General features: G+C 42.8%; 1 protein-coding gene across 9 annotated transcripts in view; it reads right to left on the bottom strand.

Moving 5' to 3' along the window:
• Nucleotides 1-19,736: 19,736 nt before the first annotated feature.
• Nucleotides 19,737-27,834, bottom strand: part of PTPN3 (protein tyrosine phosphatase non-receptor type 3) — a 136,231-nt gene continuing 128,133 nt past the window's right edge. For all 9 annotated transcript variants that reach the window (XM_044452310.1, XM_044452302.1, XM_044452295.1 and 6 more), the window contains one exon: nucleotides 19,737-26,667. In XM_044452310.1, coding sequence (XP_044308245.1) covers nucleotides 26,590-26,667 — 78 coding nt within the window. In that variant the 3' untranslated portion in view covers nucleotides 19,737-26,589. The remainder of the gene's footprint in view (nucleotides 26,668-27,834) is intronic.

The following is a 27,834-nucleotide window of genomic DNA, read 5'->3' as shown; positions in this document are numbered from 1 at the left end:
TGCTTCCTCCTGTCTTCTCTGAAGGTGAAGAACAGGCCCAACAAGGTAGAGTTGAAAAAGTAGCCGAAAGTATGAGCAAAGCTGGTGACCTACAATGTTGGTGCTCTTTGTTTTCTTGCCTGAGGTCAACATGGCCTACATGTACAACAAGTGCAAGCTAGGAGCCCTGTTAGAAGAAAAGGTGAGAGCGCTGGAGCAGCAAGTGTCCACCCTCAAGGTGATAAAAGAAGATGAAGAGTTTTTAGACAGAGTAGTGGAACTGCAATAACTAAGTGTAGCACAGAAGCTAGAAGTGCAGGAGGAAGCTGAGGCAGAAGAGAATCCTGAGGGACAGGAAAATCAGGTAGCAACTCCCTGGAAAGGGGAGACAGTTCGATGTAGAAGAACTAGAGGACACTTTGCACTAGTGGAAGCAGTGGAACTATTGTACTTCTTCCAGTTACCTGAGGATTAGACAAGAGGCCAGCCTGCTGTGGAAGAGTAGCTAGTCATCCAGTGCACCACTGAACAAGAGGCTAAAGGTCAACCAAGTAGTGGCAATGATACCAAGGATTGCAAGAACGACAAGAGTGTTAGTTGTGGGAGATTCCTCACTGCGTGGGATGGAAATGTATGTCAGGTAGACATGTGGACTCGTCAGGTATGCTGTCTCCCTGGAAGACAGATTTGTGATATAACTTAAAGTTTGCTAAGGCTTATACAGCCCACTGAACCTACAGGAGAGGGAGAAGTACACCTGCGCATAACAACACAAGAGAGAGAGAGAGCAGCTGTAACAGTGCCCAATAATGGTCTTCCGGAAAATGTAGGAAGAAAGTGACAGTGTAAAGCACGTAGTCTTTGATGTCTGTATACTAATGCCCGAGTATGGGAAACAAGCAGCATGAACTTGAACTCTTAACACAGGAGGGTGAATACAACTTGATAGGTATAACTGAAAACATGGTGGGATGACTCCCACGCCTGAAATTCAACAATTGAAGGATATAACCTCTTCTAGAAGAATGGAAGGAACAGAAAAGGAGGTGGAGTCGCACTGTATGTTAAAGTACATATCTCTGCACAGAAATACAGGAGGATGAGCTAAATGCTACAAAAAAGTCTTCTTTGAATATGTAAAAGATAGGAAAGAAATGGGGGTTCACCTACTCGATGTGGATGGCAAAATGATAACAGATGAAAAGAAAAGGTGGAAGTGCTCATTCCACCTTTGGCTCAGTATTCTCCCAGAAGAAGAGCTATGACCTTCCTGATGAAGAAGAAGCACAAGCTGAAGGGACAAGATGGCAGCTCCAGACTTATAGGCAGATGGTCAATGGTCATCTAATTGGGTTGAATGAGTTCAAATTCATAGAGTTCAAGGGCCCAGTGAACTCCATCCTAGAGTCATAAAGGATCTGGCAGAAGAAACACTGTCTATTATCCTTGAGAAATCATGGAAGATAGGGGGAATGCCAGGTGACTGGCTCATTCTGTCCCTATCTTTGGGGAAGGGGAAGGGGAAGCAGCAGCAGCAGCAGAGGCGGTGGCAGGAGGGAACTACAGACCCATCAGTTTGACATCAATCCTTGGGAAAATGCTGGAGCAGTTTATATAGTAGTCAGTCTGCAAACACCTTGAAAACAATGCATGATTACTAGCAGCCAACATGGATTCCTCAAGAACAAATCCTGTCATTTCATCTTTTGATTCGGTAACCTCCCAATCTGACTGTAGGAATTCAGCAAAACTTTTGACATAGTCCCCCATGATTAGCAAACTAGCTAAAAGCGGGCTAGATGGAACCAGTATCAGGTGGATCCACAATTGACTGGAAATGGCCCTCTGACCCCTCCCAACTCCACCATTCTATGATTCACCCATTTCAGTTTTCCTGCACTCGGAGAACAGTTAAGGAGATCCTTCTAACTTGCTCTCCTTTCAGGGCAATTAGAGGACCTTTTCTGTAATGGCCTCAGCTCTGCAATGGGTTGTCATCTGTCAGAAGCCAGTCTTCCCTCCCTCTCTCCCTCTCCCTCTCCCACACACACCACATTTCTTCTTCCAAGCAAATCAAGACAAGAGGCTTCTAACTATAGTTTTTATCATGTTAAAATGCGACTGTGAAATAAATGACTTAGTGAAATAAAGGGAGTACTGCAGAAATTGTTAAAAAGTCATCAGTGAACTTAGGGAGCCAGCTTATTAGGGAAATACTGTTCATGCCAAAAGTTGATTCCAAACTGAACCCTGCCCCCTTTCCCATCCAGATGGTGTTAGCACCATGCTGAAGAAGGTTCCTACAGAAGTACAGTGGGAAAACCAGATGCCACTCAGTTGGGCTGCAGCTTTGATATTATGCTGGACCAATCATATTACATTACTCCCTCTCTGAATCAGCATGTTCAGCACTGTTCCCCCTGCACCCCCAGAAGCAGAGATAATCTGATTTTCACAAGCCATTTTGTATATCTCAGCTAAGAATTCCAACCTCGTCTCTTCATTTAGTTCAGAGTCTGACTCTGAGGTAAGCATCTTGGAATGCTGTATTTTCAAAGAAATGGGTCCAGTCCCTATATCATTAAGGCCCCATCCAGCCCCAATACTATCGGCTTTTAGGGAAAATGTAAAAACCTACTTGTTTACACTGGCCTTCCCGATTTCCAGGCTGGTGAAAGTCAGCCTGGAAATATTTAAACACATACATAAAAATGAATTAGCCATCCATGTTCAGTTACATGGAGAAAATAGATATAAAAATATTTGCCTGTAAAAATGTTCAGATGTTTTTCTAAAGTTCATTTTATGAAGCCCAGGTCTGGGTTTGACATATTGAATGGCCTTCCATTGACACCAAAGAAATCGGAGAGCTAATCTTGCAGCTAAAATCAGAGAAAGCTGCAGGGCCAGATGCTAATCCCACCTGATATGTTAAAATGCAATCTGAATTGTTGCTAGTTGTGAAGTCATGTCCAACCTTTCGTGACCCCATGGACAACACTCCTCCAGGCGTTCTTGTCCTCCACCATCCCCCAGAGTCCACTTAAGCTCACACCGACTGCTTCAGTGACTCCATCTATTCACCTCATCCTCTGCCGCCCCATTCTTTTGCTGTCAATTGTTCCCAGCATTAGGCTCTTCTCCAGTGAGTCCTTCCTTCTCAATCTGAATTGGTGAGCCTCAATTCTTACTCCCCTGTTCATGATAGATGGAACAGGGAAAATGCCTATGTCCTGGAATCACACTATAGTGGTCCCTATTAATAAAAAGGGCAATTATAACCAGTCTTCTAACTTCAGGTCAATAAGTCTGTTATTGGTAGTGAGGAAAGGCTATGGGGAGTATCTATTTAAAAATTTCACTCATGGATTAATGAACAAAAAAAAAAAATCCTTGTCCCAGAGCAAGCAGGGTATAGACAATGCAGAATAGACAATTGTGTAATACTATCCCACCTTATGCAGAAACAGGTGGGGAAAGCAAATTCTAGAATGTATACCATCTTTCTTGATTTAAAGGGAGCTTTCAATTCAATTAATAGGGATAGCCTTTGGGTTAAGCTACAAAAGCTGGGAATAGATAAAAGGCTTATTCTATCTATAAGAACATTATATTCGGACACATTGTGCAGGTCAGATTGTCACAGGAAGGAGAACTAATGCAACCATTTCCAATTAATAAGGGGGAGTGAAACAAGGATTCTACCTTGTTTAACCACTTCATAAATGATCTAGCATCTCATCTGACCAGTATAGAAGGTCACAGTCCTAGACTTGGGTTGCATAAAGTCATACTGCTGCTTTATGCAGATGATGCAGTAATTCTGTCTCAAACACACATAGGTTTGGATCATTTGATTAACAGCTGCACAGACTATCTGGATAAAAATGGGCTACAATTAAATTACAGCAAATCCAAAGTAATGGTCTTTGCCAAACATGGGGAAAAATTCCTGGAAATTTAAGGGGTACAGTGTAGAACAGGTTAAGCAATTCAAGTATCTGGGAATCAATTTTCATTCTAAGAACTCCTGGATCTGTCATCAGAAAGCTGTACTTAATACAGCACAGCTTTCAGCTCAGTCTGTTATAAGATTCTATTTCAACAGAGGGAATGGTTATGTGCTGGCTGCACTTCAAGTCTTCAGGGCCAAAATACACAAGTATTATATGGTGTTCCTGTTTGGTTAAACACGTTGAATTGTTCAGCTGAACACATACAATCCTCTTCCTCCAGAAAATCTTGGGCCTACTGGGGTGTGCCCCCTATTCAGTACTGTGCTTGGAGACTGGACAATCCCAGCTGGAGACAATGGCATGGCTGAACTCCATAAGGTTTTGACTACACATATATTATAAAGTGGATTGTGACAGCTTGACACATCATTTTGTGCTAGACTCCATACTTCCAACAGGGATCTCCTCACTTAAGAAATTATAGCTGTGGTGTATAGACCTTGATCAATCAGGTTTTTAAAGTCAAAAGCAAGCTTTCCAAATGATTAAAAGGCGATTCTTGGATATAGAATTCCAGGAGTTGTTGAGTGCTGCCAATAAATTGTGTTTCCCTCTGCACTTACATACTCTGTTCAAAATAGGACAAATGGCCACATTTTTGCCATTATTAAAGGGCCACAACAGCCACAACAGGTTGTATTCTCTGGCAAGATGCAATGTCCACCCTAATGTAGGTAGTTAAAGGAGGGTGCCATATATTGAAAGGCACTGCCAATATGGATGAGGCATGGAAACAGTATCACACATGCTTTTGGGCTGCTCACTTTTTGATGAGTTGTACACCAAGATTATAGATTTGTGCACCAAGATTGTGCACCAAGATTATAGATTTGATTCTGATCAATATGAGAGCTTGGTCAGACCAGGAAAGGGTCCGATTTGTACTATCTACAGAGTTGACTGACATCATAGAGAGAACAGCAGGCTTTCTGTGGGAGATTAGTGCCGAGTCCCACTTCTAGTTGCGTTGCAGCGAGATTGGCAGCAAAGACCGGAGCTCCGTGCTTCACACCAAAAATCCTTTCACCAGGGACTCAAGAAATCCCGAATCACAGCACAAAGTGTAGTGAGAGGTACGGGGATTTTCTCCGGCTAGATTTTGGAGGTGCTGGCCCCCCTTATCTGCCGGGGAACCCCGTGTTTCCATGGTGAACGAAATGAGAGCGGGTTTACTCCATTGCTAGTCCTCGGCTCTGGCCAAAACATCAAAGAGAAAGAAAAGCTTTTAACTGGACTTCAGACCAACTGGGTGAGATTCTTGCTATTTTCTAAAATCAAGCCTTTAAAGGAAACGCTGGGAATAGACATCTACTCAGATAACAGAGCCCCACAGAGAGGGAGGCTTCCCTCACCTGCAGATGAAAATAGAGAAAAGACTAAATTGTGAAAAATTGTACGTTGAATCAAAGAACAGCCTTGATGGAACAGCTAGATCTTCAAATAGTGAAAAAGGTTAAATATCTGGGAATCCACTTAACAGCTAGATGTGCTACATTGAAACAAGACAATTACATTAAATTGTTTAAAGAGATCAGGGCAGACTTCAAAAAATGGTCTAATTTACAAGTATCATTGTTGAGAAGAATAGCTGTAGTTAAAATGAATATACTACTTAAGATTTTGTTTTTATTTCAAACAATTCCCATAAAAATTGAGAAAAGTTTTTGATGATTTAAATACACACATTTCAAGATTCATATGGCAAAAGAAGAACCAAGAATTAAAATAAAAATGCTCCAGGAGGCCAAAAGGAATGGGGTTTTGGCCTCCCAGATTGGTTGTTTTATTATCAAGCATGTATGCTAGTGTGGCTAAAAGAATGGATAACATTAAGGAACAAAAGGATTTTCTATCTTGAAGGTCATGACTTACAAATGGGTAGGCATGCTTTTATGTGGCATGAGAAGTGTAAAACTCATGGGTATTTTCAAAATCACTACATTAGGAAGGCATTGATTTCGGTATGGGAAAAAGTAAAGATAAAAATTTATAATAAGATACCAAGATGGCTTTCTCCTATGGAAGCTTTTGTATACCCAAATGCATTAAATTTCAATAAGATTGTGAATTATAATGACATCTTGGACAACAAAGGGAAAATGAAATCAAATCAAGAACTTCAAGACCAGGGCATTGATCTTTCTTGGTGGCATCAAATGCAGATAAAATCGTGACATGTTAAAGATTTTAAAATGTATGGTTTCTATATGGAACAAAACACTTTTGATCAATTAATTTTAAAATCAGATGAAAAAATGATTAAAAGATTGCATAATTTTCTTTTAGAAATGAAAATGGAAGATGAGCAAGTTAAAGAAACAATGGTAACATGGGCACAAAACTTTGGGTATAACATTGAATTGCAGAGGTGGCAAAAGTTGTGGGAAAGAAATGTTAAGATAACTTTGGCAACTTCCTATAAAGAAAACTTGTATAAAATGTTTTATAGATGGTATCTATCACCCAACAGATTAGCTAAAATGTTTCCTAACATGTCAAATAAGTGTTGGAAATGTAAACAGAAACCTGGTACCTTTTATCACATGTGCTGGACCTGTGAAAAAGCAAAATTGGGTTAAAATACATAGATGGCTTGGGGAAATGTTGCTAAGATCTGTAATGTTTAAACCAGAAATATTTCTGTTGGGCATTCCCCTCGATGATCTCGATAAACAAAGTATATATTTGACTTTGCATGTAATAACAGCGGCAAGGATCACATATGCGCACTGTTGGAGAAATGAAGAGCTACCGGCTGAAGATTTGATCTTGAACAAGATATTGGACTGTGCAGAAATGGATAGACTGACTTTATCTCTGAAGGAAAAAGAAGATACAGTTTACTACCAAACATGGGACTTTTTCTATCACTGGCTACAGAATTGGAACTCTAACATGGGTTAAAATACATAGCATTTGTAGAGAAATAAGACTTCGTACACAGTTTGTTTGAAGTCTTCAGAATAATTGTTTAGTGAGTAGAAAACAATAAAACTTTAGAACTTAAAAAAGTCACTCTAGTGCCCATTAGGAATGCTGTGCTTGGGAGATCTCTGTGGGATTGTGTGGATTTGTGTAGATTTGTATTTTATTGTATTCTTATGACAATAAAGGTTAGTCCTCCTCCTACTACTACTTTTACTGCTACTATGTATTGAGTGCACACATATTATAGTGATTCATTTTCTCCCTGCCTCCACAAAAAACACAAAACTGATCAGCAAATGATTATGCAAGTATAGTTGTTTGAATGAACTGCACTTTTCAAATTCACATTTCTGCCAGTTGCAGTTTCAAGTCTGATATACAAGACATTTAAAAAGTTATATTCATTCTATAGTGCAATTAGTCAAATGTCACAAAATAGTACATAAGTTCTGGAATTTGCCAGAATTCTTCATCAGGCTACATGGTAGAAGGGGAGAAAAATTATGGTTGATGCTGAAGCCTTGCAGTCTTTTTAAAATCAACTGTGGGAGCAGGCTATAGGTATTCAAATTCCCACCAGCCCCAGCCAGTATGGCCAATGGTCAGGAATTCTGGGGGTTGTAATCAAAACATCTTGGGGGAACTATGTTGGGGAATGCTGATGTAGCACACTGTACTGGTAAAAAGAGGGAATGGCAATACAAGTCAAACTGAATACTTTTAATTTCCCTTGCTGTTGGAGTGAATGTTCACTCAGAGGTGCAAGAAAAAGTTTCAGGTGCTAGAAAATCCTCTTCCTCCAGTGTAGGCTCCCACTCCTGAATAGCTAAATTCAATATTGTGCAGTCACACCAAATGTACAGATAAGAGGTTTTACCCTAAGAAAAATGCCAGGAACTATATTGTGTAATATCTTAATCAGACCAAAAATTACAAAATACTGTGCTATTTTGTGAGTCGTTTTCATCAGGCTAGATGGTAAATAAAGGCAGGCAGAGTTGGGAGAAGAAAAGCATCTTGTTGAAGTTGAAACCATAGTGTTTGCATCTAGACACAGAATGTGGAAGGAGGTCACATGGATACATATTAGGGTCTGGTAGGTACTGTGATGGTTTTAGGTTGCAACTAGGACTGTGCCTAAGATTATTGGAAGAAAGGAACAAACAAACCATAATCCTCCATTTTTAAGACACACAATCTAGCTTTATCTTGCATGTTTTGAAGACTAGTATTCTGATATACGTTAGGGTCTATTTATTATTTTATTATTTATTTATTAAAACATATATATGCCACCTATTGTGCCATGGCATCTCTGGGCAGCTCACGATTTAATACTAATGGTTGCAGAAATTTATGAAATACTTGAATGTGAATCATTGATGATTGGTAAAAATGCCAGAAGCCAGAGGACTGCAGAAAAATGTTTCCAGTAAACAGGGATTGGGATTTCAGTAAAGGCAGGTTGCTCACCTGTAACTGTCATTCTTTGAGTGGCCATCTGTGCATTCACACATATGGGTGCTGTGCCTGTGTAGTGCCTGTAGCCAGGAAGATTTAAAAGTTTAATGGTTTTGGCAGGAACTCCGCACCCCTCCCCACCTTCAGTATAAGAAGGTGGAGTGCCCACCATTTCCTCAGTCTACTGAAGACTGACCGTTCGCCCCCAAGCGGGAGCGTAAAATGTTACAGAGCACATGTTGAAACACTAAGGCAAACATATATGTGTGTGTGTGTGTGTGTCTGTGTATGAAGATACCCTTCTACGGATCTGCCACCAAGTGAAACACGGTACTGTAGAAACCCAGTCACCAACACCGAGTGGGGCCGGCGGGTGGGTTGTGTGAATCGTGAACCATGGGACGACTATGCGCCATATGGGTACTATCCATCAGTATGCCGCCATACTCTATCTCCAGTCCCAAGGGACATTCCATCGCCGTCCGGCACAGCTCAGTCCAGGAACCCTTCTTCATCAGCCAACTCCTCCTCCGGTCTTCCACTCCATTATGATTCTGAGTCAGAGAACTTGGATGTAGCGTCCACTTCACCCGACGCGGTGATCACCACTCAAGGTCTCAGCTCACCTGAGGAGTCGTATTCGACGTTTGGGGAACTGATGGCAAGATTGGGGAGGTCACTGGAGATCAAAGCCCAGCACCTGCTGAGGTGGGGCCCTCAGGGAAGCCTCAGGCGAAGGCTGCGGTGTAGTCGAGTGTGCCATCGGAGGAGCATCTGTGGAGAGTCCCAGATCTCTCCATTGGAAATTGACCCCAACATGGCTGCCTCCTAGTGTTCTGGTGAGGACAGGACGGAAGGAGCGACCTGTCGCAGAGACCCTGGCGGGGTCACCTGCATCGCCAGCTGGAGAGCCGGTTCAGTTGGTGTCAGTACTGAAGCGACCGTTGGGATGGATGGAGCAGATGAACCCGAATCATGGTGTCAGGGTTGATTGGCTTTCTTGGTTTTGTGAGCTATCTTGTCTGCCCTGTCCTTCTTAGGCTTCTTATGGCCCAAGGACTTGTCTGATTCACTGTGCTTCCTCTTTTCCTTTTGTTTCTGAGATTTAGAAAAGCATTTGCCCTCCGGCAGAGTAGCATCATCAGCCGATGGGCAGGGTGGAGGGGTAGCTGAAGAGGAGGGCTGTGCAGTGGATTGGCCCGCTAGTTGGTCAGACTGAAGCAGGGCCTGGTCCCATAGGAGTATGAGCAGGTGGTTCTCTCGGTTTTTCCACGTCTGCTTGGTAAAGGCCTGGCAATGACCGCATTTATCGGTCCTGTGCCCTTCTCTTAGACAAAGGTGGCACAGGTCATGTGGATCAGTGCGGATTAGTAGGAGACATCTTAGACCCACATTGAGAACACTTGTAGAAAGCCACACACTGAGCCATCAAGAATGAAAAAGGAGAAGATAGCAAAGCTGAGAAATGTAAGAAGAAAAAAACTTTGGTTTTTTTTGGGGGGGGGGGTTAACAGGGAAAAAAGGGGAATTCTAATGGGGAGGGATAATAACTTGGAAATCTTAACAAGAAAAGCTGAGAAACAACGGTTTAAGGGAGAACAGGATACACAATATAGCTACAGAGAGATGAAAGGCTCGAGACACAGTGAACAGCAGTCGCAAGAAGAATGAGGTAATGGCGGGCACTCCGCCTTCTTATACTGTAGGAGGGGGAGGGGGGAGTTCCTGCCAAAACCGTTAAGCTTTTAAATCTTCCTGGCTACAGGCACTGCGCAGGCACAGCACCCATATATGTGATGCACAGAGGCCACGAAGAAGAACCTACATAACTTCTTGTCACTGTCCATGGTCAGCATACACTGAATAAGTTAGGCAAAGTAAGCTGTACAAATTCATTTTATTCACATCACTTACACTAATCACAGCAGAATTCAGCTTATCGTACACTATACTTTTGGTAACTTTGATGCAAAAATTTGATTCTTTTTAGCACATGGTATTCACTGCCCTGCAGAAATATCATTTGTTAATGACATGGTGATAATAGTTCTTCTTGAAAATATTTACTAATGATTGCATGGAAGACATTCAGTATATAGATCAAAAGAGAAATCAAGAAAAATTGATTTTCAGGAGAAAATACTACAGGAGCTTATAAATATAAAAATACCAGAATAGTCAGGTGAAGTATAGGCAAAGAGGCAGGCTCAACTGGCTTGAACTGATATTGATCTGGATTAAGTTGGTAAAGACATGCTTAGTTTCAAAATATAATTTATTTTTTATTGACTTGTTTTAACACAATTTTACAGTACAGCTGTGACTACTGTGAATTCAGGGATTAGTCAAGTCATAAGATATGCTGGGTTGAAAAGAACCTTAATTTTTCTAGCAACTTTCTCTGCCTCTTCTTATAAATGCAATACTTCACCTAACAGGTTCTAACTGGAGGCAGTGAAAAATAAGTCACTGCCCAATAGAAGCAGCAAGATAAATACTTATAACAACAACACAGCATTTCATTTGTAACAAATTTGACTTTTATACAATATTTTGCAAAAGTAAAGGATGAGTAGACTATATTATCAAAAATCAATTTTTTCATTTTAATCCAAGAGTAATATTCACCAATAGTTATCAATATAACAAACTCTTTATTAGTATAAAGGAAATTCCTAAATTAACCATTATTAAAATAAGGAGAGCATGACAAACAATTGGTCATCTTTTCCAATAAATATAGACAGAACAGGCAATCATGCAGGTTATTAAACTTCACCACATAAAACCACCCAAAATACACAAAATCTATGAAACAATCAGTTTTCAAAGCACTGAAATACAGAGCACTTTCAGAGAGAGAGAGAGAGAGAGAGAGAGAGAGAGAGAGAGAGAGAGAGAGAGAGAGAGAGAGAGGGGGGGGGGTAGAGAATCCACAGAGGACCTTTACTATAATACATTTATAGTCAGCATGTGCATATTAAAAATAGATTTTAATATAAATAAACACACATAATGGGTTGGATTCAAAGAAAAGGTAGTATTCAATTGCCCCATGCACTTGTGCAACCTATTGTTTTTTGTTTTTTTGTTTTTTTGAATAAGTTTTATTTGAATTATAATCCAAAAAACAAGAAACTACAAACAACAAACAACATCCATCATCAAAAACATCGAGCCCGCTTGGTCAGCCCTCACACCCTTCTTTTCCCATTTATAATAACTTTAAAAACATATTTAAATCTATGCAAAGTCCCGTTTCTCTAGCCAATAATAAAAAGAGTCCCAAGTTTGATAAAAGTCAGTATCTTCCTTCTCCTTCAATGATAAAGTCAATATGTCTATTTCTGCACAGTCCAGGATTTCTTTTTTTTAGAATCAATTCATCGATGGGTAGTTCTTCACTTTTCCAGTACTGAGCAAATACAATCATCACCACAGTGATTACATGTAAAATGGAATACATTTCTTGTTTACTAATATCCTCCAGTATAATGCCTAATAAAAAAAACTTCAGGTTTAAAAGCTAAGGATTTTTATAACATTTCCACAGGCCATTTATGTATTTTAATCCAATAGTTTTTCACATTATCACAAATCCACTACATATAGTAAAAAGATCACTGCCTCCTTCATGCATCACTGCCTTGTCATGGCGAAGGGGCTTGCATAGCTCAATGAAGCCATGAGCTATGTCGTGCAGAGTCACCCAAGATGGACAGGTCATAGCAAAGAGCTCTGACAAAAAGTGATCCAGTGGAGAAGGAAATGGCAACCCACTCCAGTATCTTTGCCATGAAAACCCCATGGACAGTACCAAAAGGCAAAAAGATATGATGCCGGAAGATGAGCCCCTCAGGTTGGAAGGTGTCCAATATGCTACTGGGGAAGAGCGGAGGACTAGTACTAGTAGTGCTAGAAAGAATGAAGCGACTGGGTCAAAGCCGAAAGGACACTCAGTTGCAGATGTATCTGGTGGTGAAAGGAAAGTCCGATGCTATAAAGATCTATACTCCATAGGAACCTGAAATGTAAGATCCATGAATCAGGGCAAGCTGGATGTGGTCAAACAAGAGATGACAAGACTGAACATCGACATCTTAGGAATCAGTGAACTAAAATGGACAGGAATGGGTGAATTCAATTCAGATGACCATCAGGTATACTACTGTGGGCAAGAATCACTCAGAAGAAATGGAATATAAAAAGCAGTACTGGGATACAACCTCCAAAATGACAGAATTATCTCAGTTCGAATCCAAGGAAAACGATTCAACATCACAGTAGTCCAAGTCTTAGCTCCAATCACTGGTGCTGAAGAGGATGAAGTTGACCAGTTTGATGAAAGCCTACAACACCTTCTAGAATTAACACCAAAAAATGATGTCCTTATCATCATGGGGGATTGGAATGCTAAAGTAGGAAGCCAAAAGATAACTGAAATAACTGGCAAGTTTGGCCTTGGAGTAAAAAATGAAGCAGGGCACAGGCTGGTAGAATTTTGTCAAGAGAATACGATGGTCATAGCAAACACTCTTTTCCAACAACCCAAGAGACAATTCTACACATGGACATCACTAGATGGTCAACACAGAAATCAGATTGACTATGTGCTCTGCAGCCAAAGATGGAGAAGCTGTATACAGGCAGTAAAAACTAGACAAGGAGCTGACTGTGGCTCAGATCATGAACTTCTCATTGCAAACTTCTTGTTCCCTACTTTCTTCAGTAGGGAAAAGTACTAGGCCACTCAGGTATGACCTAAATCATATCCCTGATGAATATACAGTAGAGGTGACAAATAGATTTAAGGAATTAGATCTGATAGACAGAGTGCCTGAAGAACTATGCACGGAGGTTCGCAACATTGTACAAGAGGCAGCAACTAAAACCATCCCAAAGAAAAAGAAGTGCAAGAAAGCAAAATGGCTGTCTGAGGAAGCTTTACAAATAGCTGAGGAAAGAAGGGAAGCGAAAGGCAAGGGAGAAAGAGAAAGATACACCCAACTGAATGCAGAATTCCAGAGAATAGCTAGAAGAGATAAGAATGCCTTTTTAAATGAACAGTGCAAAGAAATAGAAGAAAACAATACAATAGGGAGAACCAGAGATCTCTTCAAGAAAATTGGAGATATGAAGGGAATGTTTCATGCAAAGATGGGCCTGATAAAGGACCAAAATGGCAGGGACCTAACAGAGGCAGAAGAGATTAAGAAGAGGTGGCAAGATTACACAGAAGAACTATACAAGAAAGAGCTTAACGTCCCTGATAACCACGATGGGGTGGTCACTGACCTCGAGTCAGACATCCTGGAATGTTAAGTCAAATGGGCCTTAGGAAGCCTGAGCAACAACAAACCTAGTGGAGGTGACAGTATTCCAGCTGAGCTATTCAAAATCCTAAAAGACGATGCAGTTAAAGTGCTACACTCAATATGCCAGCAAATTTGGAAAACTCAGCAGTGGCCACAGGATTGGAAAAGGTCAGTTTACATTCCGATCCCAAAGAAGGGCAACGCCAAAGAATGTTCAGACTACCGCACCATTGCACTCATTTCACATGCTAGCAAAGTTATGCTCAAAATCCTACAAGCTGGCTCCAGCAGTATGTGGACCGAGAACTACCAGAAGTACAGGCAGGATTTCAAAGAGGCAGAGGAACTAGAGATCAAATTGCTAACATACACTGGATCATGGAGAAAGCTAGGGAGTTCGAGGAAAACATCTACTTCTGCTTCATTGTCTATGCTAAAGCCTTTGATTGTGTGGACCACAACCAATTGTGGCAAGTTCTTAAAGAGATGGGAGTACAAGACACTGTATTTGTCTCTTGAGTAACCTGTATGTGGGTCAAGAAGCAACAGTGAAAACTGGACATGGAATCACTGATTGGTTCAAAATTGAGAAAGGAGTTCGGCAAGGCTGTATACTGTCGCCCTACCTATTTAACTTATATGCAGACCATATCATGAGAAGGGCAGGGCTAGATGAATCACAAATTGGAATTAAGATTGCCGGGAAAAATATCAGCAACCTCAGATATGCATATGATACCACTGAAATGGTGGAAAGTGAAGAGGAACTAAAGAGCCTCTTGATGCGAATGAAAGAGGAGAGTGCAAAAGTTGGCTTGAAACTCAACATTAAGAAAAGTAAGATCATGGCATCCGGTCCTATCACTTCCTGTCAAATAGATGGGGAAGAAATGGAGGTAGTGACAGATTTTATTTTCCTGGGCTCCAAGATCACCACAGACGAGGACTGCAGCCAAGAAATTAAAAGTCACTTGCTCCTTGGGAGGAAAGCTATGGCAAATCTAGACAGCAGACTAAAAAGCAGAGACATCATCCTGCTGACAAAAGTGCGTATAGTCAAGGCTATGGTTTTCCCAGTTGCAATGTATGGCTTTGAAAGCTGGACCATAAGGAAGGCTGAGCGCCTAAGAATTGAGGCCTTTGAATTGTGGTGCTGGAGAGATCAACCCTTAGAGATCTTAGAGATCAACCCTGACTGCTCTTTAGAAGGCCAGATACTGAAGATGAAACTCAACTACTTTGGCCACCTAATGAGAAGGACTCCCTGAAGAAGAGCCTAATGCTGGGAACAACAGATGGCAAAAGAAGAAGGGGACAGCAGAGGATGAGGTGGCTAGATGGAGTCACTGAAGCAGTTGGTATGAGCTGAAGTGGACTCTGGGGGATGGTGGAGGACAGGAAGGCCTGGAGGAATGTGGTCCATGGGGTCATGATGGGTCAGACAAGACTTCGCGACTAACAACAACAACAACCCAATTTATATTTATACTTCCAACATCCATTTAATATATTTGGAAACATCTTAACTAATCTATTTGGTGACAGGTACCATCTATACAACATTTTGTACAAGTTTTCTTCATACAAAATTGCTAATATTACCTTGATATTTCTCTCCTTCAGCATTTACCACTTTTCTGATTCAATAGTATATCCAAAATTTTGTGCCCACATTATCATAGTTTCCTTAATCTACTCGTCTTCCATTTTCCTATCAAGTTTATACAATTTTATCTTTAATTTTTCCCCCACCGACATTAATGATTTTCTAATATAATGACTTAAAAAAGAACCATGTGACTTAGCCTTCTCATACCATAAATAAACGTGCCAATCCATTTGCAAATCATTCTCTTTAAAATACAAAATTCTCTTATTTCTTCTTTATACCTCTACCTCTTCTCTCTTCCTCTGTTTTCAGTATTTGTACTTCTTGTTGTAAATCAGTGTCCACTTCCGGTGTCTGTACTTCTTGTTCTAAGTCAGAATGATATGTCGTTAGTTCCATCAGTTCAACATCTATCCCTCCTTCTTTTGAGGCACCCGGTTCTTCCTCTTGAAGCCTACTTCCAAATTTTTCATAAAACTCTTGTGCCTTAAAAGTCAAGTCCAATTTATATCTTGTAAAGTTCCAAGTGAAAAATATTCCTTCTGTCATTCGCCACCTAAGCATAATCTCTCTCAAATAGTTTGGTACCTTCTTCATCTCTAGTATAACAAGCGAATTCCATAGTGGCTTGTTTGTTTGCTTTATTAATTGTGTCTCTTTATCTACAGTTTCAAGTTTCTCATGTGCTTGTTGTATTTTTTGCGCATTCTGTTCAGTTTTAGGTCGAACGTCCACCAGTTGGGTTGATGCCTCCTTAATAGAATTATCCAATTTGTCAAGATGTTATCTTTGTTCAATTAAAATGCTTTCCTGTTGTGTTGACATCGCCTCTTGGGATACTTGCACAGCTGTTAAGGAAGTTTGTATTGCCAAAAGCGTCATTTGTAGCTCTTTTTGATATTTTTCAACATCTGCTGCTTTAGGCTGATGAGTAGGACTCTGAGCAGCTGATGCAGGAGCCAAAGAGGAGGAAGAATATATGTTTTTCATGATGATAATAGGTTTTTTTGCCAAAAATTACAAGACAACAACAGAGAAATAGAGAAGAGAGAAAAAAGTAGAAACTTGCTATAAATCCAGTAACCACAAGGTGGCAGCGAAGGGCTATTTTTGTCTTCAGAATGACGTCTCAAGTTGTTGGCATGAAAGTTATTGTGAGGAAGGATCAAAATGGCCGTTCAAAGGAAGTTTTATCTTCTATCACTCATTCCACAGTAATTATTTATTCTAATTCTTCACCCTTGGGGAGGTTAGGAAAAAAAAGGTCTTTCTCTCTAGCCTCAAACTTTCCAAAAGAGTCTTAGTTCATCTCCCCCAGATCAGTCGCCGCTTGAAACTCTGTGGGGGGAGGAAGAATTCCTCCCTCCATCAAAGGGCTTATCTTTTCTTCTTTATGCCAATTAGCAACTGCAGCAGATCTTTCATGGGTAGTATTGAGAAGAAAAAAAAATAGAAATGCTCATCCAGCAGGTCCGATGAACTTCTAGATATTATTGTAATGCTATTATATCCGGTCGTCTCTGGCTTGTAGGGAGCTGCTCTCTCCTCTGTGTTGTTTGAGATAAACCTGAATTTCTCCCAATAAATGCGGAGCTGCCACCCCGTACTAACTAGAAGAATGCTTGGGCAAACTAATCCCTGCCCCGACAGGGCTTGGATGAGCCTCACAGCTCACTATCATACAAATGGGACCCCTTGCTCTTCACAGCCATCCCGCCACGACGCCGACCGGAAGTCCCCGTACAACCTATTGCTCATGTCCCAGGGCTTTGGTGCTACTAAAAATAGCCCAAAATGACCCAAGCCATTAGTTTCTTGAATGGGACACATTAGTAGGGAGCTCTGCTGACCCATTCCTACTAAAAATAAGTACCACATATAGCAGTGTATAAGACGATCCTTGAAACCAAAAATAACAAAGCAAAAATCAAGGATCATCGTGTATGCCAGATGAAAAATTCTATTATATTTATCATTTTAAAATGATCAGGATAAATAAAGACAATTGTAATTACAAGATCATTTTTATTAATAATCAATAAAAACTTCTTACTAGTATATACTGGTACCAAAATGACCAACCTGTACTGGATGATTTGTTTAGTCTTTTGAATTGAGGTAGGTGACCTTTCAGCTTCATTTTGTAGGTTAACTTCGTACAGATCCCAGTTCATAGTTAGTTATAAGCCAAGGTGTATAGCAGACAAATGTAAGCTTGCATGAAATTGGAGAGGTAACATGACTAGTAGCTAAAATCATTTGAATCATGGGAATCTAGAAGCTTCTGGCTGACAAATACCTGTGTGTATGTGTAAGACAACCTATGAAACTGAAAATAGTGAAAGAAAAATGGGAGGTTGTCTTATACCAGGGGTCCTCAAACTTTTTCAACAGGGGGCCAATTGAAAGGTGGTGGCTACACATGTGAGCCAGTGAGAAGGTGGGGCTGGCTGCACAGGCCAGTGAGGCATCCTTGGGTGCACGTGAGGTGGCATTGGGTGTGCATGGCTGCGGCTCACTCGGAGATCTCCCAGCAAGTCCAAAACCATCTCTGAGCTAGCAAGCCACCTCCTCCAGCCTGTGCTGCAAGGCAGTGGTGAGTGTGTGTGTGCGGGGGAGGCAGGCTGCGGCGGCTCGATTGCTCAGAGATGGTTTTGAACTTGCTGGGAGATCTCCCAACAAGTCCAAAACCATCTCCAAGCGAGCAAGCCACCACCTCCCACCCACGCACGGGCAGGGGGGTGGCAGCACAGGCCAGATGAATGGGCAAGGTGGGCTGGATCCGTCCCATGGGCCGTAGTTTGAGGACCCATGTCTTATACTCTCAACATATCAAAAACACCAGAAAAACAGCTCAAAATATTGCCCTTGTTTTATATGCGAGTTGCTTTATATGCTGGTATATATGGTATTTTTGCTCATTTGCTTGGTTATTTTTAAAAGCATCAAAGCTCTGTTGAGCAAACAGGTGAGTTCTGTGAGTACAATGAAACCAGCAGAGGAAGAGCCACTTTAAGGATGAAACCTCCCACTGTCATACTTTGAGAAGATCCACTGAAATCAAGGCGTCTTTAGATGTGCATCTCGTTTAAATTGGTCTAAGTATAATTAAATCTGGGTCCAGCTCAATATTTTTCCCATTTCTAGAGTTTTCCTCTGGATCACACTTTGTATAATGCGATTCTATGTATCCTTATGTAACATTTGCTTTAAATTTAGCAACAGACAATTATTTACAAGGACAAAATATGAAACACCACGCAATGGCTATTTATTCCAATTCTCTCCTTTGAAATGAAATGGAGACTGGGGTACCTTAAAGCAAATTACCAAAAAATTACTCATTTTTTATGCTCATTCAGATTTGTTTCTACATTTCATTCACACCACATAAAAAGGTCAATTTATGTATTACCTTTGTACTGCAATTGTACAGCCACTCACAGCTGACGTCATATTTCTATCATTCAGGTATTTGCATCCACACATAGAAACCCCCAAAACTGCAGGTATGGGCAATTGTTAATGGAAGAATTAAGGCTGTGATCCTAAAAAACATTCATTAGCAAGTAAGTCCTGTTACAGATTATAGTTCTTGCTTTTGAGTAAACAGGCCCAAGATTACAAAACTGTATATGTTTAGGCAGGTTGCTTACCTGTCACTGTCGTTCTTCGAGTGGTCATCTGTGCATTCACACATAATGGGTGCTGCACCTGCGCAGTGCCTGTTGCTGGGTAGAATACAAAAGCTTTAATGGATTTTGGTGGGAACTCCGCACCCCTCCCCCATGGTGCTATAAAGGGCGGAGCGCCTGCCATTTCCCCCAGTCTATGGAGACTGTCAGATCGCCCCCTAGCGGAGAGCATGGTTGACTCGAGGAATCGCTAGGGAGAGTCTCCTGTCCCATCCTCCGACACTGAGTGGGGCCGGCGGGCAGGTTGTGTGAATGCACAGATGACCACTCGAAGAACGACAGTTACAGGTAAGCAACCTGCCTTTCTTCTTCATGGTCTCTGTGCATCACATATAATGGGTGATTAGCAAGCTTACCAACCAGAGGTGGGTTGGTGTCGTCAGAGGAGAATCGAGGAGAGGACGGCACGGCCGAAGGAACAGTCCTGCCTGGCCCGAACGTCAAGTCTATAATGTTTGGTGAAAGTGCAAGGAGTATCCATGTCACTGCCTTGCAAATGCCTTGAAAAAGCCACAGCTCTGGTGGAATGTCCCTTGGGGGCGACCAGGAGGTCCAGCTTGGCTAACTGGTACGCCAGTTCGATAGTTTGAACGATCCACTTTGAAAGCCTTTAGGAGGAGATGGCAGCGTCTCTGTAAGATTCAGAGTATTTAACAAAGGGGCGCTTGGTCTTTCTGAAGCTCTCAGTATGGGACCAATAAAAGGCTAGGCATTGGCATACATCGAGAGAGTGGAGGGATTTCTATATCGGGGTCGAGGGAGTGGGGAAGAACACTGGGAGGATGATGTCCTGATTGACATGAAAGGCTGTTGTGACCTTAGGTAGGAATGCCGGGTCAGTACGTAGGATAACCTTTTCCTTATGAAAGTTAAGGTAGGGTGGGTCTACGTGGAGAGCACATAGTTCACTTGCTCTCCTGGCGGAAGTAATGGCAACCAGGAAGGCAGTCTTCCATGATAACAATCTTAGGTCATTTGTCATCAATGGTTCGAAGGGGGCTCTGGTGAGGTCCTGAAGTACTACTGACAGTCTCCAGGTCAGGACCAAGGGTCAGGTTGGTGGCTGGAGATTCTGTAGTCCCTTGAGGAAGCAACAGATGAGCATGCGAGAAAACACTGAGGATTCAGATAAAGGGCCCTGAAAGTGGGAAATCGCCGTGATATACACTCTAATCGAGGTGGGTTTAAGGCCATCTTGGTGTAGGGAGAGCAGGAAGGAGAGGATATTTTCGATGGAAGCAGAATGAGGAGGAAACTGGTTGGTCTCCGCGAAGGCGGTGAAGCATTTCCACTTATTCTCATATGACCGGTGGGTAGATGGTCGTAGGGCGGATTGTAGTATGAAGGTAATCTCCGGCTGTAGAGAAGTCGGGACGGAAATGGTTTGAAGAGGTTTGGTCGGCACCGACCATGGTTCTGGTACCGATGGATGAGTCATGGATGAGAAGGTGGGTGACAGGGAGCAGTCAGTGAAGGAGCCATGTGGTGAGGTTGAGGGAATCGAGATTGGGATGGAGGATCGCCCCCCGCTCCCGTGTGATCAGGTGAGGGACTCGCGGTAGACGGAAAAACATTCGGCAGGAGAGGTTGAGGATGGTCGGGAACCAAGGCTGGTGTGGCCACCACGGTGTGATAAGAATGCCCTGTGCCCTGTCGTGGGCAGCCTTCTCTAGGGTCCATGTAATTAATGAAATCAGAGGGATTGTGTAGAGAAATGAATTCGACCAACTCACCATCATGGCATTGCCCAGCAAGTTCGGGCCCCTTCCTGCCCGGGAACAGTAGGTCCGGCACTTCAAATTGATGGCTGTGGCAAACAAGTCTAAGGATGGGGTGCCCCAACGGGTGAAAAGGTCCCTGCAAATGCGGTCATCCAACTCCCACTTGTGGGTTGAGGACATCTTCCTGCTGAGAGTGTCTGCCTCCTCGTTGTCCACCCCAGCCAGATGAACCATGAGCAAGGTGATCCCTCTGGGGATGCACCATTTCCAAATCTGTAGAGCCAGATGGGCTAGCAGTACTGATTTCGTGCCACCCTGTTTGTTTATGTAAAAGACAGTGACCACGTTGTAGGAGGCTACCTGTATTGACCGGTTCAGAAGAGTGGGCTCAAAGGAGCGCAGAGCTTTGAACACAGCAAGCAGTTCGAGAATATTGATGTGCTCGGTCTTTTTGTGGGCCTGCCAGGTGCCTTGGGTAAGGAGGTTGGCGCAATGTGCTCTCCAGCCCATAAGGGAAGCATCAGTATGGAGCGATACTGAGGGCTGTTGTTGCTGGAATGGTACACCTACTGTGAGATTGTACTTGTTCATTCACCAAGTCAGGGCCTGATGAACCGAGGCGGGAGGTAGAAGCGGCCGTCTCGGGGAGTCACGATGTGGACGGAACACGATGTTGAACCACAGCTGAAGCGGTCGCATCCGGAGTCTGGTGTTCGGAATGACTGTAATTGTCGAGGCCATGTGCCCGAGGAGCTTCTGGATGGACAATGCCGGAGTTTGTCTGTCCTTCTGGATGCGCCTGGTGGAGAAGCGAAGGTTCTCCATCTGAGCCCATGGGAGGAACGCCTTTGCCTGAATGGAATTGAGGTGTGCCCCGATGAATTCGATGACCTGCAAGGGAGTGAGATAGGATTTTTCAGCATTAATACATAGTCCAAGGTCATTCGGCAGAGTACATGTAGTGTCGATGGAGGAAAGGAGTTGGTCTTGAGCGGAGGAGACAATGAGCCAATCGTCTAAGTAGGGGTAAATTTGTACACTTTGTAGACAAAGGTGGGTGCAGACCAGCGCCATGCACATTGTAAAAACTCTTGGAGCTGTAGCAAGAACAAAAGGAAGGACGTTATATTCAAAGATATCGGATCCAACCGTGAAGCGGAGAAGCTGCCTGTGAGAAGGGTGGATGCTGATATGGAAATAAGCATCTCTTAAATCTAAGGATGTGAACCAGTCTTCTCTCTCTAGTAAGGGGAGGATATTTTGAAGGGTGGTCATGCGAAATTTTTTAGTTGTAATAAATGTATTGACGCCCCGTAGGTTGAGTATGGGGCGTAGACCACCGTCCCTTTTTGGGACCATAAAGTATCTGGAATAGAAGCTATGAAGCTCCTCAGAATGGGAGATTCGCTGAATCGCTCCTTTGCGGAGTAGTTGGGATATTTCATCTCTGAGGACCTCTGATGGGGAGGTGTATTGGATCAGTCCCAAGGGGGGCACAGTGTTGAACTTGATCTTATATCCATTTTCAATGATGGAAAGTACCCATTTATTAGATGTGATGGACTCCCAAATGGGGAGTCAGCTTTGCAGCCAGTCCCCAAAAGGGAGGGGGGAGGGTGGAAGGGGAGAGAGAAGATCAGCTCACGCAGCCTGTCAACGCTGCTACTTTTGTGCAGCAGGTTGGCCCCGGTTGCGCTACTGGCATGGCTGGTATTGCTGGTGCAGTTGGTAGCGATGGTAGGGCTGGTATCAAGGATAGCGAGACTGGGACCACTTACAACAGTTAGAATTCGGAATCTCCATCTTCTGAGTGGTAGCTCGAGCGTTGTAAATGTGTTCGAGCTTATGGTCCGTGTGCCATCGAAGGGCATTCCCTCAATCCGGCGCTTGGTCTCGTTGGGGAAATTGCAGGAACATAGCCAGGTGTGCTGGCGGAGGGTGATGGATCCAACGAGTATGCGGAGTTGCAATCAACATGATGGCGGGCTGTGGTGAGCTGCTGGATGGAGAGCTGCATGGCTTCCTGGATAAAAACACGGGCCAGGTCACGCTGTTGCTCCTTAATAGTAGAGGTGATGGATTCTAGCCATTGCATCAGGAAGTACGGATATCTGGCCATTGTTGCCTCGTAATTTGAGATCCAGAGACCCAGTGCCATGGCTGCATAGATGTGGCATGCCATTAGGTCTATCTTTCTGCCTTCTTTGTCTCTAGGGGTTGAGTGCTCTCTGTTGTCTCGCCCCATGGGAAAACTCGACCACAATCAAATTAGGTTTTGGGTGTTTCAAGAAGAATGTTATGTCTTGTTTCCAAACATTATACATCAACTCGTACCTCCTGGACATCGGGTGCAGCTGGCTAGGGAATGCCCAAGTATCCTCCATAGCTTCTTGAAGGGTGGTGATGAGCGGGATGGAGATGGCAGAGGATTGTTCTTTACAAACTATGTCGTAAAAATTGTCTTTGTTGGTGATCGGCCGATGCTCGACCTCAATCTCCAGGGACTGGGTGAGACTCCTCATGAGTTTGTGTAAGACTCCTCAGGGCACCCAGGTCTCTGAGTGGAGATGACCGTGTCAGGAGATGTAGAGAATCAGTCTGAGTCCTCAGAGTCCGAATCGCAAAGATATGGAGGGCTGGAGGACGACTGGAATGGAGACGGGGGGAAGATGGGAAGTTGCAGGTGCCGAGGTGGAAGGCGCTTCAGCCCTGGTAGGACAGGACCGGTGGCATGGGGTAGTAGCCATACGGAGGCAGATAGCTGCAGTAATAGAGTCGAGGCGGTTCAAGGGCATCGGTACCCAGCTCCTGGCGGATTGGCCTGAGGTGCAGTGGTGGCAGTGGGAGTCGGCCGGTGTCGTGCCTGACGCCCCGACAGAAGCAGCACCTCATGAGGAGAATTTGTGCTTGAGACCCTGTAGCCAAATGTCCCTTCCATAACCTAGCTTGGGAATGGCTGAACAGATAGCCATACCTCATCTAGACCCTTTACCCATTGAGCAAACAGCTGAGCCTACGTCAGACCAAGAGAGCTCCGAGGGAAAAGACACTGTGAGTTCTGCTCATAGAGAGCCTGAGCAGACTGCCCCCTTCCTCCTGACACTGAACCTTCTGAGCATGACACAGGAGACCCAGGAGGCGGAGTAGATCTTTCCCGCACAACCCTTAGACGTTCTTTATGCAGATTGGAGCAAAAGGAAGCTTTGTCCCACCTCAGGGAGGAAAGGTGGGGCCAAGATAGCTAGTCCCACATGGGCTCCCTGAGAGATGTCACTAAGGAGTTAGCATCTGCCTTGTAAAGACCTTAACAGTAGAGCTTATCTGTAGTGTTGTAAATCTTGTAGATAAGTAGCAATAAAAGACTTTAGTTTTATTGCTCGCGAACATGTGGGTTGTTTACATAGTGAGCTGTCATTCACAACAGCCGGTGGGGGAGGCCTTGGGGATGCCTCAGGTGACAATGGCATCGGCGTTGGAGAGCGAGCAGGCTGATGGCTCGGTATCAACTGTGGAGGTGAGTCTCGAATTTCCCCGTTGGACATTGATCCATGAACGATGGGCTCAGGGGGATCCAGCGCTGTAGGAGCCGGTGATGTGACCCTCTGAGAGGATCCAGGCAGCATAACTTGCCTCATAGCCTGCGGTGTCAGTGTCGAAGGCATCGGGACTGATGAGGCTATCTGGACCGATGGAGTGATCGAACCTGAGTTTTGGCGTGGTTCCTGGGCAGGCTTATGGTGCTTGAGGCTGGCCTTGTCAGTCTTGTCCTTCTTAGATTTTTTCGAGATTGACAGATCCCCTTGGCCGGTGTGCTTCCTTTTCTCCTTTTGTTTGAGTGAGGAGGAATGGGAGGAGCGAGAGGTCTCCCTGGAAGCAGCTCCCTCAGATGGTGGACGAGGGAAGGTCACCATGGAGGGGCCAGCTGGAGCGGCCTGGTTGGCAAGCTCATCAGAGGCTATCAGGGCCTGATCCGAAAGGATCTTCCTCAGCTGATTCTCCCGATTTCTCTGGGCTTGCTTGGTAAACGCCTGGCAATGGCCACATTTGTTAGTGTGGTGTCCCTCTCCCAGGCATAGGAGGCAAAGCTCATGCGGGTCCGTTGGGGACATTTTGGCCTCACATTTAGAGCACTTTCAAAAAGCTGCGCACTGAGCCATCGAGGAGGAAGATAGCGAAGAAGGATAGTATACGGTAAGAGGTAATTTAAAAAAAAAATTTAGTAAGAAAAAAGGGAGTGTTTAACTAGGGAAGGTAAGGGTAATAAAACTTGGATTATCTTAACTAGAAGAGGAAGAGAAAGGCGATTAAAGAGAGATATGAACGACAACGAACGGCTCTAGGCAGTACAATTGGCAGTCGAAAGAAGACTGGGGGAAATGGCAGGTGCTCCGCCCTTTATAGCACTGCAGGGGAGGGGTGCGGCATTCCCGCCAAAATCTGTTAAAGCTTTTGTATTCTACCCGGCAACAGGCACTGTGCAGGCACAGCACCCATTATGTGTGATGCACAGAGACCACGAAGAACAAGCAATGTTCTTCAACAGGAACAATCTAGGTCTTATCCTTTTTAGTTAAATAAATGCTTTCCATGGAAAATTTGAATAAGGGCCACTTAATTCCACGCAGCTTTTGTTTTCCTCCAACATAGCGTTTTTGTAACTGAAAGGACAACCTGTTTTTTTCCCTTGTATATCTGCATGTAAGACAAAGTATCTATTTCATAGATCCTTCCAAATGTGAAGAATAGTTGCCCACAATATGAAACTGATATTAATTTGTGACATTTCCAGGAGACTGGACCCAATGATGTAATAGAAGGATGCAGGCATTATGTAGCTGGGAAGTCTAATGCAAAGGAGTGGGCTTTGCAAAAGTCATGATGCTTTGACAGTGATGAAAGAAGTGCCCCACAGTTAAAAGAACAAACATTCTTGTGAAGGACAATGCAGTCTGTATTTTAGATATGAACACCTATGTCCTTTACATTTTAGCAGCAACAGTTTACTCATTTCAGCAGTAAATAGGTCTCCAGCACTGGATTGATTCTTTTATACTAACAGCAAAGACATTTAAGCAGCTAGGTGCAACAATCACTTGTCATCTGTATCTGGAGGTTAACAGACTTGGAGACAGACAGGAAAACAGGTCTTCCATCCAAACTTAATTTAAAAACATCACCAAACCAAACAACAAACTAGAAAGTGAAGAGCTATACAGACATAGAGGGCACATGAAAATAACCAAAGGGAGATACAGATTACATCTTCTCTCACATAAAGCCGTATCATTGCACTATTCGGTATATCACGCAATCTATGCTTGGTTTATGAAGATTTAATGGTGATGCAGATAGATTTACAGAGGCTACAACTTCATTACTCCAGCTTTTGGCACTCCTTTAAAATGTTTCATAACTTAAATTACATTGCTAATACTACCCTTTATTGGATGTTTCACTCAATTTTGTGTGAGCTTCAGGGTACTCAGCTCTCTAGGAGATGAAGGCACTTGGCTCTTCACATAACAGGATTGCTTTTCCATTGCTATTGCTAATTGGTCTTTTCCAGTTGACAGTGGAATTACAGTAAGTTCTAATGAAACACGTTTTAAGGCAATAAAAAGTGCACACAGAGGGTACATGAAGCTTTCCTGGTTTTCTCTGTGCATATGTTCCACATCATATGCCTTTGCAAGCCTACCTGCCTCCTGAATTTAGTACATTGTTCAATAATTTTCTATAGAATTTTAAAGTGCCAGAGTACAAGCTTGCATTGGCTTCCTGAGAGCCTTGGTTAACTCCACCCTCATTTATAACCACAAACCATGTGGGCTTTAGAATGATGAATTTCATATCTTCACAGTAATGCTAGCTCGAATCCAGTGGGCGAACTATTCCTTCTTTATAAACATGAAGAACAGCTTCACAAACAAATTTGTACTGGTTCTGTAGAATACAGATACAAAAGGGAAAAGGTTTATTTACTTTATGTATTAGCAATACCAATGTATAAGCAATACCAATATCAAAGTAATAAACCAAATATAAAGGTTAAATTTTTTTAGTTGAATTGTACTTCTTGTAACTGTGATGTTCAGCTGACTTGGCAGTAGAGCAGGGGATCAGGTCAAATAGATAAGTAGGCTCTTAGTACCTTAGATCCCCTAAGATACATATGCATATTTAGACAAATAAAATTCCTACAGCTCTCAGTACTCCTCAGATAGTCATTGTTTCTATCTAGCCATGCATAGGTTTGCACCATTAATAGTTTATAGACTTTTAAAATGGAATGTTGATGCTTGATCCAGAGCCCAAATTCACATGGATTTTTTCTTAGTACATTTGGTTAGTGTGGGGGTTTGAGTGCTGGACTAGAGACCTGGGAGATCCACATTTTAGTCATTACTTGGCCATGAAGCCCACTGCTGACTCTGGGCAAGTCACAGACTCTTAGCCCAACTTATCTCATTGGGTTGCTGTTGTGAGAATAAAATGGAGCTATGTAAACTGCCTTGGGTTCCTCACAAGAGATAAAACAGCAGACTATAAATGTAATGTGATAATAATTCCATTTCTTATTAGGTCATTGCAAACTTCTGGTAGGGAATAGAACACCTTTGCTGACACACACACACACACACACACACATCTATTTTATTAGTCTGCCACTGAAAACAATCAAATGTTGGGATTAAAAAAGCTACCAAAAGCAATTACTACAGCTATACCTAGAGATGCTTGGTACTGTGGTACAGGCAGAAGCTGCCATGATGAGGAGGATGATGGTGGTGTTGGTGGAATAGTAGCAGCAAATACTAACCTAATTTTAAAATAAACAGGTGACAGGCTTAATTACAGAACATCTAGGGTCAAATCAGATGATAGGATTATAGATACAGTAAGTTCACTTTTCCAAGTTCTCTTTCTTTCTTTGTTCCATTCTGAATAACTAAACTGACTAGACTGTGAAGGACAGGTACTTTCTCATAATATTTTGTAGAATGCATTGGAAAATGCTCTGAAGAATTGTGGAAAGGCCTTTGTTTGCTGCAACATTTAATACCAATCATTTTAAGCATGTCAAAATATGTGAATGAATAGAGATTCCAA

This window comes from Varanus komodoensis, unplaced genomic scaffold (assembly GCF_004798865.1).
Source record: "Varanus komodoensis strain SLA01 unplaced genomic scaffold, ASM479886v1 scaffold10, whole genome shotgun sequence".
Lineage (NCBI taxonomy): Eukaryota > Metazoa > Chordata > Lepidosauria > Squamata > Varanidae > Varanus > Varanus komodoensis.
The sequence above is the reverse complement of the archived record's forward strand: the minus strand, read 5'-3'. Positions and strand labels throughout refer to the sequence as shown.